This window comes from Clupea harengus, chromosome 21 (assembly GCF_900700415.2).
Source record: "Clupea harengus chromosome 21, Ch_v2.0.2, whole genome shotgun sequence".
Classification (NCBI taxonomy): domain Eukaryota; kingdom Metazoa; phylum Chordata; class Actinopteri; order Clupeiformes; family Clupeidae; genus Clupea; species Clupea harengus.
The window spans coordinates 16703921-16721681 of record NC_045172.1 but is presented as its reverse complement, the minus strand read 5'-3'; the positions used below and the strand labels follow the sequence as shown (position 1 = coordinate 16721681).

General features: G+C 40.9%; 1 protein-coding gene across 1 annotated transcript; it reads left to right on the top strand.

The window, feature by feature from the left end:
• Positions 1–3980: 3980 nt before the first annotated feature.
• Positions 3981–16015, top strand: LOC105911906 (proline dehydrogenase 1, mitochondrial-like). The gene is made up of 14 exons (XM_012840792.2): positions 3981–4798; positions 5165–5373; positions 9024–9058; positions 9722–9871; positions 10220–10284; positions 10390–10506; positions 11506–11582; positions 11757–11838; positions 11959–12051; positions 13749–13895; positions 14452–14627; positions 14893–14991; positions 15185–15273; positions 15754–16015. Exons 1-14 carry the CDS (start codon positions 4454–4456, stop codon positions 15942–15944), a joined length of 1875 nt encoding a protein of 624 aa, XP_012696246.2. The 5' UTR covers positions 3981–4453; the 3' UTR covers positions 15945–16015.
• The last annotated feature ends 1746 nt before the right edge of the window (positions 16016–17761 follow it).

The window sequence follows — 17761 nt, the reverse complement described above, 5'->3', positions numbered from 1 at the left end:
ATGCGTTGCTATGGTCCAGTTTTATGAAGCTAGCTTGTTAAAGGTATTTGTCACTTGGTGGACCAAATGCCAATGACCAAAGTTTGTGAGGTGTGCTATTATCATTTTAATTCAGACTTCTACATCCTTTCTCTAAGACAACCAACTTAAAATGAAGTTGCAAAGGCAAGCACTATTAGTCTTCTGATTTTACTGATGATAAAGTTACTGTTCTGGATGAATTGCTCTATACCTATCAGTTTACTGTGGGAATTTTATCTTGGCAATAAATTATAATAGCCCAAACTTGGACTTCTAGTCAACATGTAAAAATGTGGACCTACAGCAGTTTCCCCTTAATCAGTTTCCAGTCAACTAAAGATGGGTAAAAGTTCTTGTAGATTTTAAAGTTGTGATCATGCCTCCAAGCATAACTTGGCCACTAGGTGTCACTGCAGTAACCTACTTGGACCACCTGAATCATTTAACAGTAGGTGCTCTCATGTTCCATGGCTGCTCAAACTAGCAGAGAGGCCAGCCAAGCATCACAGTTAAAAATGCATATGTAGATTTAATGGTAAAAAATAAACATGTTTCTAGACATCCCATAATGATCAAAATAACTCAAGGGCCCAGTGAACAGATAATTTAAATTGCTCCTGCACATTACATTCATCTCCATTCTTAATTTCAGATAGTTTTCATTCATCAGCTGTTGAATATAACTGGGTGGGAAAAGGTCAGCCTTTGGTGGCTGATAGCAAAATTATGAATATATTAAAAATAAAGTCTTGACACATTAATGTTTCATTTGAATATGTTTGTAGGGGAGAAGATAATTTTTTCTTTTATTCAAAGCAACAAGTTGTATCTGACAGTGCAGATCCGCTGCACAGAGTGATTCTGTGAGTTATGTGTTATTAGTCACTCTGGCAGACCGGTCTGTCCCCTTTCAAATACTTCTAGTACATACTTTGTACTTTATAGGAGAACATGCACTTTGTTAGTTTTTAGGAGATACCATATATACATGAGTACATTTTCAGTGGAGATGAAGATGCAATCATATACGATTTTAATCAGTAAATACACATAGCATAACTTACCGGAACTGGCTCTCATATATAAGAGGTGTTGGACTGTACTGTGACGAGTGGTGTATTTGACAGTTGATGGTAATGAACAACCCAACTGTTTCTTGCACTCTTGACTCCCGAACAGCATTTTGTTTTTAATCTCAAGCCAGTTGAAAACCAGTTGGTCTGAATCTATTTTCAGTCAAGTGTTTTTTTACTCATCTTTCACTCGCATTTTCAACTCTCCTGTCCCTTATGGCAGGTCAGTGGCTGTTGATCCAGTATTTGCTCTCCCTTCAGGTGCTTTAGGAGACGCATAGACTTGCAAAGGACAAAACCTATCAGTGCACAAACATAGGCCCGACCTCAGGGGTTTTGTGTTGCATGCTAAGGTCAAACTGATTATGTAGTAACATTACGTGGTGCCTCCCTCCTGCAGCTCTAGACGCTGAAACGAATATGTGTTTCATATTAAAATGTACATTTTTGAGTAACTGTGCAGCCATTCTTTTAAATGTATTTTAAAAACACAGTTTCACAAGCACCTAAGCCAGCACCTCGAGCCTTCAGCTTTCTCTCTTTTTTTTCAACAGAAAGTGTGAAACCCAGTCCTTCATTAAGTACAAGTCTCTTAATAATAATATGGACCTGTCCCCAGAGAGAGAGAGAATAACAAAACAAAACAAACAAATCTTTATTATTTATATCAATTCTTGCCTGCCTGCAGAGATCTTGATACAGCACGTTCTGTGCTCATTGCAGTGCAAGGAATCTATTCATTCCATGACACAGCAGTATTACTTGTTAGCACAGTGTTTTTAGTGTTGCAATGAGGGTGATATCAGGAATTCACTTCCGGTGTCTTTTCACAGTATAAGCCAGCAACTCAGGCAGTGTAAGATTCCTTGTTCTTCAAACTAATTTGCCAGTTTATTTGACCAACTTCAGCCCATTTTTGGGAATATTACTGTATCAAAGGTGCCGGGCCAGGGACTAACAAAGAGTTTCCTTTGGCATTCCTCGACCGTACAGTGGATGAAAAGCACATGTTGTACATGGACATGTATCGCAGAGACAACTCTCGATTTCAGAATTACACTATCTAGCTGTCAGGTTCATGCAAGAGAACATGATCTCAACACACAACCCCATGAACAGGCATGTCTGAAAATAACAGGAGCAGGACAAAGTGTGCAAAATTAAATATGCATTGTGTACTGTACACAATAGAAATCTCATATTCACAGACAGTTCTTTGTACCTAACCTTGGGTAGAGTAGATAGCAGAGCGCCTTTCCCTATGTGTGACAGTGTCAATTGTGCACACCATCACAAGATGTTGATTCACCTCGGGAGGTGGTGTGTGCAACTTGTGTCTTGTGAAACATGCTACTCAAATCACAATATGTTGATTTATCTAATGCTACTCATTTCAGCTTTTTTCTTTCTTTCCTGATGATACAGCCTGTTGATCCTTTATATTGATGAACAAAATACAAAATCCATCATTAAAAAAAAAAGATAAGATCTTCATTGATGTGGTCAATGACACCTGGTTATGTAGCCTTTATTCTTCCTAGAATTGCAAACTAGAAACATTTATCACAGAGTTAATAAAGTATTGATTTGTTATTTTATTGATAAGGCTGAGCATAAAGGCTATTGTTAGCATTGAGTTCAGAGTCAGGTTTCTCAGTTTGGTTGCAATATACAGCATACTGGGACATCCTATGCTTATGATACACAGTGCGCCTGCAACCTAACTGTTAGAAGATGGTGTTAGCAGTGCCATGACCATTGCTTTCATTCTCAGCAAACAGAAGCAGTAGAATGATCAAATGTAGGCTATGCCTGTGGAGATGAAAGTAGTCTCATTTACATACGCTGACCCTGAAGAACAGTTTCTTCAAGTCATGTCCAATGTGTTAAACCATTTGAGGTACATCTGAGGAATTGATGACACTTTAATAACATTTGTAAAATGAGCGATACGTGTCAGTGTTACATACCCATTTCTGTCCAACTGTCCAACAAGAAAGTGTTTTGGGTAGTCTTCTGATAGACTTTGTATAATATTTTATTTGGTTGAAGCGCAAAGTAACCTCCAAATCAGCATGTTCAACACAAGCAAGTTCAAATAAAGATGCTTAAATTTCACTGACCAAATAGCTGAGATTATTGGGGGTCAAACAGTGAAGCTATCGTGTGTTTCTACCATTTCTTACACATCTTCTTTTTCTTTCTTCTGCCATTGGAGTCTATGATTGCCCCTAGAACTTTATGGTAACAAGTTTTGAAATTTGGCACACTTACTGGGGACAGTTCCACAATTCTTTTTACCATGTTTCATTTATGTGCCTGGAGTGTATGCCCAGTTTTTTAAATGAGGTACCGTTGGATTCATTGGATCAAGCCGAGTTCAATTTCCTATATTGTATTTTCCACAATATTTCATTTTATGAAAAAGTCTGTCTTTATACAAATAAAATTAGTTTGGAGTGCTTGCAGCTATGCTATCGACATAATGACATTAGGTTTCCATGGCGAATCTGCTTAGTCCCCTCATCGCCGCTTGCAGTTCTATTTATTATTATGGTTAAGTCACAAGATCATAGCAGTAACAATCAACCTAGGAGTCTTGGCAACCGATTTGAGCAGACAGAACATGGGAAAAGTGTCAGCTCTGATTAGTAATCCCCTTGAGCAAAACCCCAAACCTAGACGTAATTGTACAGAAGACAAACTCTGTTTTTGCTGGTATTGGCATCTTCTGAATGATAGATATGCACTCATTGGCCCCAGAGATAGAGGGGGGTGGGGTTTGTTGATGGAGGTAGTGGGGGACAGTGTAACTTTGGAGGTCTTCCTACAGAAGTCTAAGTTATCGTTGGATGGCGGGAGGGACCTGGAACTAAAACCATCCATTGCTGCCTCTAGTGCCCTTTAGATCCTGCTGAGACGGGTTTAAATCACGTGGTTAACTGCCTGAAAGATCTATTACCCAGGCCAGTTTTTAAACAATTATTCGTTGTTTTCATGCATTCTTTAACACACTTTGTCTGATCAGTGGCGACTGGTTTGAAGTTATCCAGAAGAGAAATTTAGTTAGTAAGTAAGTAAGTAAGTAATCAGAGGTAATCCAATATGTGGCTATATTTACATAGTACATGTAGATAAACGCAGAGCCATGCAGAGAAGAACGGAGAAGTGTGCGTCAGATGACGGAAGCCAATCTGTGCTCAGAATGGTGAATACATTTGCATCGAATTTTCCAACAATCGCGCTCGCTTTTATGTTTAGCCCATGCATCAGAGAGTCTTCAGTGGACTGGTTAGGTTACGAGAAGTGTAGTTGCCTGAGTGCTTCCAAACAGAAGATTCGTACTTAGACCGAACGCCATGTCTTACGCTAAGATTGCCCCGGCTCTTGCCAGAGCCAGTTCCGACAAGTTATTGCGAATGAGGTTTGCTCAAGAAAGGCTCCGATCATCAGCAGCATCACCGCAGCGTCAAGAGAAAACGGATGAATCTGTCCGAGATCAAAATTGCACTGTGGTGGAGAGGCCAGTCGAGGTGGACCTCATCAGTCAGACTAAAAATGCAGATAATCAGAAGACAAACATATCGATCAACTTTGAAAATACTCAAGAGGCCTACAAGAGCAAAAACAACCTAGAACTTATGAGAAGTTTACTGGTCTTTAAGATGTGCACGATTGACTTCCTGGTGGACAAAAACAAAGAGGTAGGCTAAGTGAAATTATGATGCAGCCAGCATCCAATTAACAACAACAACAAAAACATACAAATAGACGTGTATGTATTCTCTGTATGGGACAGGATAGAGAACAGTATAAGTTACAACAGAAGCAGCTGTACTGGTATTCGACACATAAATCCTAAGATGGCAGCTGCCGTTTTCAAAGCCCCATGTGGTTTCGAGAACCATAGTTATAGACAATGATTTCATGTTCATCTACTCATTAATATTTCATATTCATCTACTGATTTATAATTCTAATGTAATCTACTGATGAGATGTAGCGAGGATTTAATAGTTTGATGTGTTGTGGAAAAGAAGAACTCCCGATCATATCGATGCTCTGTTTAGCTCATGGACATCACCAAGAAAGTTCTGGGCCAGAGACTGTTTGAGAAGATCATGAAGATGACTTTTTATGGCCAGTTTGTGGCGGGAGAAGACCACAATGCCATTAAGCCTCTGATCCGCAAGAACCAGGCTTTTGGTGTCGGCTCCGTCCTAGACTACAGTGTGGAGGAGGACCTCACCCAGGAAGAAGCAGTGAAGAAGGAAATGGAGTAAGTTGACACCACAGCAGGTGAACATATGGGTTCATTTAATGCTAATGATGTATACATGAGTCCAGAAGGAACACTGCAGGAACACATTTCTAATGAACTTACTTGATGTTATGGAATTGAACTCAGGCTGACTAATCAGGTTCTTTTTGTTTATCTAGTTTCCATTAGAATTACTGACTTCGAGTAGGTAGATTGTCCGTATTTATATCTAAACCATTTTAATCTAGTGCAGCAATCACACAAATATACCAAAAACAAATGTCTTATAATGGCACATATGTTTTATATATGAAACCAAAAGCAAATCATATTTGATCATATTTTTTTCCCCTGATGAATTGAAAAGGCAGGGTGGATCTCCTCAGTTCTAAGAAACTTATGCAAACAGTTATGCAAACCAGAGGCGTTACAAAATGAAACTCTCTGTATGCAGAGTAGTCACTCAGCCTCTTTAGTGCTGCTCATGAGCCTGCAGCTGACTGTGTGCAGTGGTACAGTGATCCACATGATCCAAACCTATACATTGTACCCTGTGTATGTTTTACCAATTGCACTGTGTAGGAATTGATGACTCCAGCTTGCACTACCCTATAGCACGAAAGCGCTATATATATATTGTGTTTGTGAGTGTCACTTGGTGCTTGGTTTCTTGGTTTACTTGCTTGTCAGATGTAAACAAATAAGCTTCCCAAACATTCCATTCATGGAAGTAGAACAAGAATGGCCACATTCATTCAAGTTATGTACACTGCAGACCTCAAAGGCAAAAAAAGTGTCCACTATGTTTCTCATGTAACCGGTCCAAGAAAATTAGCAAAAAGAGTAACTATATAGACTGACTGTCAAGGTGGATTGCTTCAGATTGGAATGCCTATTATTTTTAACATGTGGAATGTCTTCCCTCAACATCACCAGTAGTTCTGTTTACAATGTTCATTTAGCAGTTCTCTGTGCTAATGCCCCCTTAAAACCATGTACTGCTTTAGAGATGGCATACCATATGTGGTGCTCCAACCTTGAGTGCTGTTGATGTCATGTGTCTGTAACACAGTTGGGTCGTTCCGTAACTAACACGAATATTCAACAGAGGTGACTAGGGAACTGCAGTGTAAGCTTTAGTGTCATTGAAATTGTGCCTGTTGTTAAACTGTGAACTGTCAGGTTGTCATGGTAATCTGTCTGGAAATCCCTCCAGGGCACTTATGTAAAATAGTTACGAAACTGATTGTTAATTAACATGATTTAAACCAGCTTTCAAACCCTAAAATATGTAGGCCCATTCCAGGGTTTCCCACATCCACACAAACACATAGTCCGGCTCCCATCCAGCAGTAATCTAGTAACGCCCGCTGTTCGCTTTCCAAATGTCTAGTTTGTCCTCCTTGGCATTTTGAGCACATGACAAACCATGCTGTATTTTTAGTTCCAGCCTTTGGTCGCTCCTGATTGGTCAGTTTGGCCAAGGCCTCTTTTGTCTTGATTGGTGGACAGAGTGCCTCCCTTTCTTGGCCGGCCCCCTTGAGTTTGTGCTCACATGAGGTGGCTGGAGTGAGCCAGCCTGTTGGGTAACGCTGTGCATGTCTGTGTTGCGTAAGATGTTTTGGGAAAGGAGGGAGTTGCTATGTTTGTTTTTGGGATTGAATTACCTTCTCCACGCTCTTTAAAGCGGAAAACTCACTGTGTCACACATTTATTTTAAAGCTTGGTTAACTGTCGCTCACGTTGATTCAAGGATGGATCCTGTTTGGTCTCGTGATAAACATTAAAGTGACATTCTCTTTGAAGTAGTCAGTAAAGGTGACAAAAAATGTAAAATTCTGTTAAGTGTCACACAGACGTAATGGAGTTTTCTTTAAATTAAACATGTGTTCATTTAATGATCATTCTAGCTGGCAGCGTGCGCTGGTATATACAAGTATTTCACACCCTGGGTTCGGCCATGTAACTAAGCAGCTGATAGGTCGAGCTCTAATGTCTCTGAAGGTAGCATAAAGCTGCGATAATTGCGCTTATCTGGTGTTAAAGTCAACATAACTTATGGAGGTTATCTGGTTCTTGATTCAAATGGTTTTCAGTGGCTGTTTACCCTGTCAGTATTTCCCCAATAGTCTGTAGGAGTGTCATGTTTCATTCCAGGCTGTCTAAGTTTGAGGATAAACCGAACTTTAACTTACGACTCATGTGATTTTTCTTCAGTAACATGACAGTGGTTTGTGACATAGTGGCATAATGGTGTCAATTTAGTTGGGTTTATTACAAGCTTATGACCAAGTCATCCTGGAACATATGGTATGAGTTATTGGGCCCAATGGCTGGAGGTGGCATTACCATGAAGTGGTTATGTAAGAAACCACAAGCTAACTCGAGACAAATGTCATAGAGTAAAGACATCCATATAATATATGGATTATTACAGTGAGATCATGGTATAGGTGTTATTAACACTGTACAGTACGTTATTGAAAAACACTGTTGGTATTTTATTGAACAAAAGGTGTTTATGATTTCATTATTAGCAGGGAAAACATACTCTGCATACATTACTGCTGTGCTGTCAGATGTGCTCCTGAAGGAGGTTCCCCTTCCAGGATCATGTTTCTGTGTGCCCTTACGTGTGAGGGCCTTGGCACCCTGTACACACTCACGCACCCCTATACTGTGTGCTTATCAGCACCAAGTAAGGGGTCTTTGTTCTAACTGAGTGACGAATACAAATACATAATGTGTACTCTGGGTTCACGTTGTCTGGTCACACACATTCAAAAGAAAAATCAGTTAGTTTGCTTGTGGTTTCAGCAGTGGTTCTCAAAGTACGGATTGGGGTGAAAAAATGTAATGAGAAACCTTAACAACCAATTAAAGGTAAAATTAAGTAGCGCAGTGATCTTAGGCATAGTAGCCTATAACTAACCTATTTGGTGATGAGTTTACAGCCTACTGTAATATGGTAGGGCCTACTATATAATGTGGGCCTACCATTTAGCCTGTATGTTAGAAGGGATAGCTAGTCTAATTATTAATGCAACGGACAAGTGCCTTACATGAACATTGTATGGATGGATCACCATGGTCACGGAATGTTTGGGAGCCACTGAGACACATAAGGTATTGGAAATGGATATTTATAGAAGTCTGAATTCTAAATTCTTTCACAACCAACACTGCCATGACAACCTAGACTTTGCACGTGATGTCAGCACTTGAGCTCCATCACACTATCCTGATACGTGCAGACCCCATGGGAATCTGAGAAGCGACCATGGCCTCTTTAGAGGTCTCATGCTGGCTGGGACCGGACGGTCTGTTTGCGCAATCAGTTTGACATGCTTGCCAAGCATCTCGGGTGACTCAGTGATTTACGTCACAGACTGGTCGTTGTGACAGGATTTGCCCACCTTGACTACTTATTGCAGCATTTGAACACATTGTGATTCACTGATCCATTTCCATAACCTGACATATACATATGGATTCTTTTTTGTATTTTTTATTTAGTAACCTATGGGCTAGAATTTCAGATTATTTTCTTTGTTTAATGCTTTTGGTGATTTAGTTTTGTCCGGAAGTTAAAAAATGTTTGTATTCTGTATGAAACTTTATTCTTTTGATTTCTAAAATATTGCTGTTGTTTTTTCCCCCCCTTTTAGATCCTGTGTGTCTGTTGCAGAGAAAGAGAGTCCAGGTATGTACTCTTTTAGAACGCCAGTATGTTATCAGTATTGATATACACTGCAGTATATTTGTGATTCAGGCTGAAAACTTTCCTTCCACATTTAATCCCCTTCAATAATTTTTTTTTTTGTAGCGGCAACCACTGAATACTCTGTGACTCTGGACAATGACTGTATTGTAATTTTTATTAATCTTTTGCTATGTTTTGGTGAAGGGTACAGTCTGTGTGTGTGACGCTCTTTGTGTCAGTCACTCCAGGATTGGTAGTTACGGGTGTTGAAGGGAGCTGGGCTGAACTTTGCTTATAGGCAGCCTTCCAGGGATTGAAATAGATGCTTTAAGGTTGAGGCATCGGTGTGGGTGTGTGGGAGGTGGGAGTGAACAGGGCTGTTGGATCTGGTTAGATCTGGATTGGGTCTTTGTACCATGGTGTCAGGGCTCAACATACCCTTCCTCTTTCCATTGGCTTCAAGTTGACTGTTGGATCCGTTTGCCTCCGTTAACCTTGTTTCCCATCTGAACATTAACTCACCTCTTCTTTCAGTTCATTGTATTGGCAGTGTGCTTCTAGAAAGAATAAAATATATATATTTGTCAGTGGTATGTTTTTTCAAATGAGGTGTATGTCAACTAATGTCAGACCATTTGTAACCAAGCGATGTGCCATTTTCAGGCAAGGACCACAGGGAGAAGAAATACAAAGCTCACCGCCAGTTTGGGGACCGTCGTGGAGGAGTGACCAGCGCTCGCACATACTTCTATGCTGATGAGTCCAAGTGTGACCAGCACATGGAGACCTTCCTAAAATGCATCAGAGCCTCTGGTGGGTACCTGCTGTGGATAGAAAATCACACCCCAGGCCTTAATAGCTTGTAGAAGGTTACATTCTATGAAGGGGAATAGTGTAGAATTCCGCAGAGTTTAATTTTGTACCTGACATTAGGGTTCTCTCTCTTCTTGAGAGGTTAATGAGTAGTTAAAGAGTCTCCTAGTTAGGCTACCTGCAAGAAAACAGAAAGAATACACCAAAGGCCTCTGGAAGGCCTCTGTCACAGTCTGTTCCTGAAAGTCCCATGGATTACTTCTTGAGTTTTTTCTGTTGTGTGGGCTCTCTGTTGCTACTGCCTGTGTCCACATGTAACCCCTTAGGGTAACCCGTCTCTGCTTGCAGGGGGGGCTGCTGTGGACGGATTCTCCGCAATCAAGATGACCGCCCTTGGCCGTCCACAGTTTCTGGTGGGTGTGACGCTGGTCACTGTGTGGCAACTTAATACACCACTCTGTTTCCTGATGCAATGACAGTCAACACTGTGTTCTGTGGTTCTGATCTTTCCCCATCAGCTCCAGTTCTCTGAGGTTCTGGTGAAGTGGCGGAGCTTCTTCAACGTCCTTATTGCTCAGCAGGGGAAGGCAGACATGGCCGCCGTGGAGCAGAAACTTGAGATGGAGCAGCTGCAGGTATGCTGACCTCGAGGCTTTCTTTGTGCAGATTAATTTGAGATTCCAACAGGGGTCCCTCAGTTATGGCTCAGGGTGCCCCTATTGTTATGTAACCAGAGTGAAGCAAGGGGAGGATTGGCGTTTGTCTCCAGAACAAGACTCCATGCTGTGAAGTCCAAACAAATATTGTGATATCTGGTCATTAGATCTGACAGAAAGTGGAAATGATCATACTTCGCACAAGAGTCAAATGTCTCCGGAACAACCTTTTGCTGAGCTGTGTAAGGACAGCCAAAATGTTACCAACGACGGACAACACCAGGCTGGAAGGTTATACGTGTCTGAACCTTATGGCAGAGTAGAAAGCATTAGAGTAATAAGTATTCCGGAATAAACAAGTAATCTGACTCCATTACATGTTAGATTATCTACAATATTACCAAACAGTATATACACCAATTGTGAGATCTTAATTTATATAATGGCATGGCACACAAGAATGGTTAATGAATAAACAGTTTATTACAATAAACGGTAAGCTTAAATGACAAAATACACAACCCAATTACATCTGAGTGTGCCCAGGCAGAGGTTACAATGGGCTAACCAAATTACATAGCTATAGCACATACTTCAGATTGCAAGGAAACCATGATCAGACTACTACCCACATCACAAGGATCAATTCACAACCCAACGTGAATGTTACATTCATACGCATGTGGCAATTCGTTCAACTGTGACCAGGCTCTGGGGTGCCTAATAGACACAAATGCAGAGGGGTTGCTGTGAAAACAAACAGTCCAGGTTGAGAAACTGTGGTGTGACCACTACCTTTTGTCCCCCTGGCCAAACACTGTGAATCATTAAATCCAGAACATGGACATTCTCAGAGTGAATTCTGCCTTACAGCTGAAATGTTACCAATTTGTGAAACCAAAGTGTATTTAAAATGTGACATGTGACTTACATGTGGAATATTACATTTAATATTCCAATGCTTACCTTCCCCTACAGGACAGTTTGACTCAGTTGGGTGTGTCAAAGTCTGACATTGAGACTTGGCTGACTGGGGAAAAGCTTGGATCATCAGGGTATTGTTCTTGATCTTTATACAAATTAGTATAATTCACCTGACATTTCAACAGTTATCATAAAATATTTCGATAGGCTCCTAGAAATGCACCCATGAACATGTCGGTGCACATATCCAGCTGCATATGGAAAAGGTTGCCATGTTCATATTATTGTCTTTCTTTTCTCTGAAGAACCATTGACCTCCTTGATTGGAACAGTCTGATTAACGAAAGGACCAAGATCTCAAAACTGCTTGTGGTTCCAAATGTTGAGGTAAATGTCACAATCCTACAGTAACATATATGCATATGCACACCATACTGAACACATGAGCAGAACTCTATTACATGTAACTTATGTGTCGTGAGCATGAATTATGGTCTCTGTTTTCAGTCTGGCCACCTGGAGCCTCTCCTGGACAAATTCACTGAGGAAGAGGATAAACAGATGAAGAGGATGTTGCAGAGGATGGACGTGCTGGCCAAGGTAAACCACTCAAGCACCCTCCTGACATGCATGACAAGTTATCCTGCTAATCTAACAGACATGTGGGCTTGATTCTGCGTGAACAAAATATTCTTCTAGTTTACTACAATCATGACGCATGCTGACAGCAGCCAAACAGCAATCAGCTCCACTGTCATGATAACATGAAACTATCTCCTTTTAATCCTGTTTGGTCAGTTCCCCTCATACTCTCACAGCAGTATATTTAAGCATACTCACAGATTACAAACGCTCACCTAGCTTAATCTCTTACGTTCACATCATGTCAATGTTGGTCGAACAAAAATGGAACTGAGATCAGCAGTGAATGTTTTTAATGGAACAAGCTTAACACTATCAAATATAATCAGCAAAGAGTCTGTGTGTCACTAGCGATGCAGTTACCACGAATCAGTGGGTTTGTTAGCCTTTTATCTCTAAAGCAAGCATTTTTAGCTTAGTGCTGCCTGGCTACACAATACAGTGATGTGTTGTTGCGCAGATGTAGTGCCTTTTGGAACAGATTGTCTGATCTGAAAAGGTGGCATCATTCCAGAATCTTCTACCCCTCAAACCCTCCGGCCATCATGACATCATGTCTGCTGTGATACAAGAATTAGTCGAAATCTAGGTCAGGGTAGGACCTGGAAGAACTTGTTGAAGAATTGAAAGGGTAATCGGCTGTAATCGGTGAGATATCTCTACCAGCCAAATATGGCTGAAAAGGGAGACCATGACATGCATAATTATCTGTTGTGCAGCAGTTTACTAATAATGTGTTGCAGTTCTAAAAACTAGGGCATGTTCAGCTTTAAATGTTTCTGTTGAGCAAACCAGAACAAACAGTTGCTACAGCTCATTGACAGTTGCGTAATGTAAATCCAGTTAAAAAGATTTCCTTCAGGTTTAACAGTGAGTAAGGTTAGTAGTGATTACATAAGTGGGGCATTGGCAAAGATTTGTAGAGTTAGAGAAGTTTGAGATCTTAGGCCTGTCTGGAATTATTAGGAAAATGATTTGTGCAGTTATTAGTCCTTAAAAACCTACACAGAGGAAGTCTTTCTCTCAGTGAAGAATACCAATATTAGCAGTATAACAGGTCAAGGGTATTACATACATTAAATTAAATTAAATTAAATCAAATCAAATCAAACTTTATTTGTACCGCGCATTTCATACCAGGAGGTAACACAATGCGCCTCACAGTAAGAAAAAAGGGGGAGGGGGGTTTACAAACACTTGTAAAGACACGCAGATTTTTCAGAGATAAATAAACAGGAAATTACGTACTAACCATACGGGCACCGTAAAAGGACTGCTCAGCACGGTTATCGTCAAACTAAGAGACAGCTGCTGGATATGTTGTATATGTCTTTTGAGTCTGCTAGCAGTTGCTATTTCGGACGAAATTCGGTTTTCGGTTTGCTAATCTGTGGCTAATTTTCCTTTGGTATATTACAGTAGGCTAATAGTTACTAGTACACTCAGCTATCAGGGAATAGAGTAAAATATTTAGTTGCATATGTTTTTTGAGTCTGCTAGCAGTTGCTATTTCAGGCGAAATTCGGTTTTCGGTTGGGTAATCTGTGGCTAATTTGCCTTTCCTAACAGTTTGGTGAACTGTTCTACCTTGTATTTACCTACATCGGCATTTGCGAACCCTCATTTAACTTCTTTGTGTGCGTCTCCTTTCCCAGCATGCAGTAGAGAATGGAGTGAGACTCATGGTGGATGCCGAGCAGACCTATTTCCAGCCTGCCATCAGCCGACTGACCCTGGAGATGCAGCGGAGATTTAACCAGGAGATGCCCGTCATCTTCAACACCTACCAGTGCTACCTGAAGGTGGGTGACTTGCCTCTCCGATGGCTGGTCGTTTTTTCCCAGAATGATCACAGTTATCATCACCTTAAATTCTTTTATAAACATGTGACAAGAAGGTTTATGGTTGACCGGAGTATAAAGGAAAATGAGCCCTATTAAAATGCCCATGCGTGTTTTGTGTGGGGTTTGGGAGGTCATTGACTTAATTGGATAAAGAATCGCCATTGTATCCATTTCATGTCATGTGCAGTTGAAAGTGTCCATAGTGAATGAATGACTCCCTTTTTAAACCTAGTGGAGGGTTTTGTTTATCAGCCGGTTGTGTATTACATAAAGCATCACATAAACTCACCTGACTCTGTAACTGGGGACTTTTATGGCATATGAAGGAAATGGGAGCAATTCTGCTACTGCAAATCACCTGTGATAACATAGGATATGATGCCAATATGAGGAGACTGTTGTTATAAAAAAGTCTTGTGATATGCCCCTTAAACCATTTCCTTATCAGAAGTAAGGAAAATTACAATGGCTAAGTCAGTAACTGACAGATCGCCTTTCTTCTCCTCTCACACAGGACGCCTATGATAACGTAACTGTCGATGTGGAGCTGTCTCGCCGTGAAGGCTGGTACTTTGGTGCCAAGCTGGTGCGTGGGGCCTACATGTACCAGGAGAGATCCAGAGCTGCAGAAATCGGCTACGAGGACCCCATAAACCCAGACTATGAAGCCACCAATAGGATGTACCACAAGTAAGGGTTCTCCCAGAGTGGTTTCCACCACTTACACTCTGCTTGTGTGGTTATACGCCTGTGTAGTGAGGGTTTGATGTTGGCGGGGTTAGTTTGATGGTGACATCCAGCCATAAATTATGTTTTGGAATATCGTTAAACACTGTAAAATAAATATGAATTCATACTGAAGAAATAGGGAATGTGCTCATTTAGCATACGGTATGTTGTTGAAACTTTCACTGAAACCATTGGGCTAAATTGGTTCCATCTCACCCCAACCCAGGTGCCTGGAGTATGTTCTGGAAGAGATTGAGCACAACAGGAATGCGAACGTCATGGTTGCATCACACAACGAGGACACAGTGAAATTCACTCTCGAAAAGTACGCACAATTTCTTGCATAATCCGAAACACGTACCCCCTTTTCTGCCCTTTCATGGGTTCATGTCCGTTCAGCTGAACTGTATTTTTTCCCGCCGTGGTCCTCCCCCGCTGGTCGCTGCATGTATCTGTATGCCTTTGACGCACTTTGTAACTGTAATCTCTGAGCACCGTTGTGTTTCGTGACCCCGTAGGATGAGGGATATGGGCCTCTCGCCACAGGAACACAAAGTGTACTTCGGCCAGCTGCTCGGGATGTGTGACCAGATCAGCTTCCCCCTGGGTGAGTGGTGTGCGCTGGGTTGGACTGGTTGTGGAGCAGACTGTTGAAGTGAATGAACAACGGCTTACATAGAGCACAGTGTGATGGCTGACTCTGCACCTTGCTCATAGAAAGTAGACTTTGAACGTAAAATGTTAAAATTGTAAATGATTTTAAAATCGGTTAATAAATCTGAAATAAGAGATTACTGTAGTTTCATGGCCACATGTGCAGCCATACGGAATGTATGGATAAATATAAATGCATAAATGAATTTGGACTTGGAGATTTGGATAACTAAAATAATGAATACGTTTAGATGGTTCAAACTATTTTGTTTTGATGTACGTCAATGTAAATATAAAATAAAAATGAAATGAGATAAAATGAGATCAGGAACTTCCCGTCAGTGAAGCTGATAGACAGGTGTAAACATGACCCATGAAATGCCTAACCTTCTGTGTCTCTTTGTGTTTTGTTTGGGCCCTTATCTGAACACAGGTCAGGCGGGATTCCCTGTGTACAAGTATGTACCTTACGGGCCGGTGAACGAGGTCATCCCTTACCTGTCGCGCCGTGCACTGGAGAACCGTGGCTTCATGAAGGGCTCCCAGCGCGAGCGCAGCCTGCTCTGGAATGAGCTCAAGCGCCGCTTCCTCAACGGCCAGGTCTTTTACAGGCCCGCCTACTGAAGTGGGAATCTTGTAGGGGGGGCAAAAGAACTAGGCGGCACAAAGTGAAAAGGTGGCGGACAAAGGACAAAGGACTGTACAAGGAAGTGAACGCGTGAAGCGTTAAAGTGGCATTATGTAGGAATTGCTAATAGCTAACGAGATGCTAGCGGCTAAACCTAGCGAAACCTCTTGGAATTTGCTTACTTTGACACTATGACAAACTAGTGAGTCAACAACTTTCCTAACACAGTCAAACATCAAGCAAGTGCAACACAAGACAAAGCAAGCTACTTACTAGTTCGGCAGACAGTAGTAACCGGGCGGCTTCAGGCAAACCTACATAACCCAGTAATATACCTACGGACCCTGGTATGGCAATGGCACGGAGGCGATTCTCCATATTAAACGTCATTGTAGCGCCCTCATTTTTTTTAAGCTGTTATTTTAAGGTAAAACTGCTAACCCTAACCCTGAAGTACAATTCCTACATAATGCCACTTTAAGGTGATGACGCACAAAAAAGAGAAGGAAGAGGGGGTAGAGGCACGGAGGTGTAAATAAACAGAAGTGGTAGATCGGCAGACAGGGTTAGTGTAGAAGAAGTAGATTTAGATTTAGACTCGGATGCTTTTATCTCCATGAGAACTCCAATGAAATGGTTTGATAAAACACGCACAAGTGGCCTTGCTAGTGTAAGTTACTTTCCCCATTTCCCCAACCCTAGATGGTGTTGTGCTTTAGTGGGTTTTTAAGGGAATGGACCTGAGACAGTCTCCCAAACATTCCTTAAATCAGAACCACAGAAAACAATAACCTTCTGCTACTATAGCAAATGTATACAATATATACATTTTTGTACATATGATCTTGTGATTATTGCTTGTGTAGAGTGTGTGTGGTACCTGATCGCACATAAATATTACTTTTGGAATATTATTTAATATTATTTAAATAAGATTTTAGCATTGGTTCTGGTTTGACAGGTCAGTTAATCTGGTACCAGGAATGTGTAACGTGGTTTCGTGGGGTGTTTTTTGCCTTCATGTGAATGGATCCATAAAGAATTATGTAGCAAATGACATAAAGTACAGTACTGTATTAAAAACTGTAAATTGCACAGCATCGAGCTTTTTAACTGGTTTCTCTCTGCTTTGTCACTTGGTTAGTGATACAGGCTTTTGCCATTTTATAAATCAAGAGATTTTTCTGAATGCTGCTTTTGGTGCTTGTGAATATTGCATCTTAATGTTTCCTTCCCTATTTGTGTTGTTTCTATATTTGTTGTGAAAAGGTTATAGTGAATGGCCTTTTATAAAATGTTTTTTTTTGTTCACACACGCATTTTCAATCAAATGTAAAACAGGTTGTAGCTGTTATAAAGGTTATATAGGTATAAAGATCTTCACAAGATCTTATTCGTATCAATCTTGCAGAGCACAAATAAAAGGAAAATATTATTATTAAATATTTGTTTTCTGGTGTCTGATCTTTCTGTCTTGTCTACTGTATATCCACTGCATAAGAGTGGGGTGTGAATTATTATTATTAGGGTTCCTCCGTCAGGAGGAAACCTATTGTTATTGTAGGTATTATTATTATTCTTGTGCCATTGAAGTCAATGGCAGCCCCTAGAACCGTATGGTAACTTTTTCTGAAATTTGGCACACTCATTAAGGACAGTCCCTTCTTCACTCACACCAAGTTTCATGTCTCCCACTAGACCACACTAGCGCCACCAACGGGTCAAAGTTGGACTTTTGTTAACACTGTAACTTTTGAACCGTTTGACCGATTTTCAAAAATGAGGTACCATTGGATTCCTTGGATCAAGACGA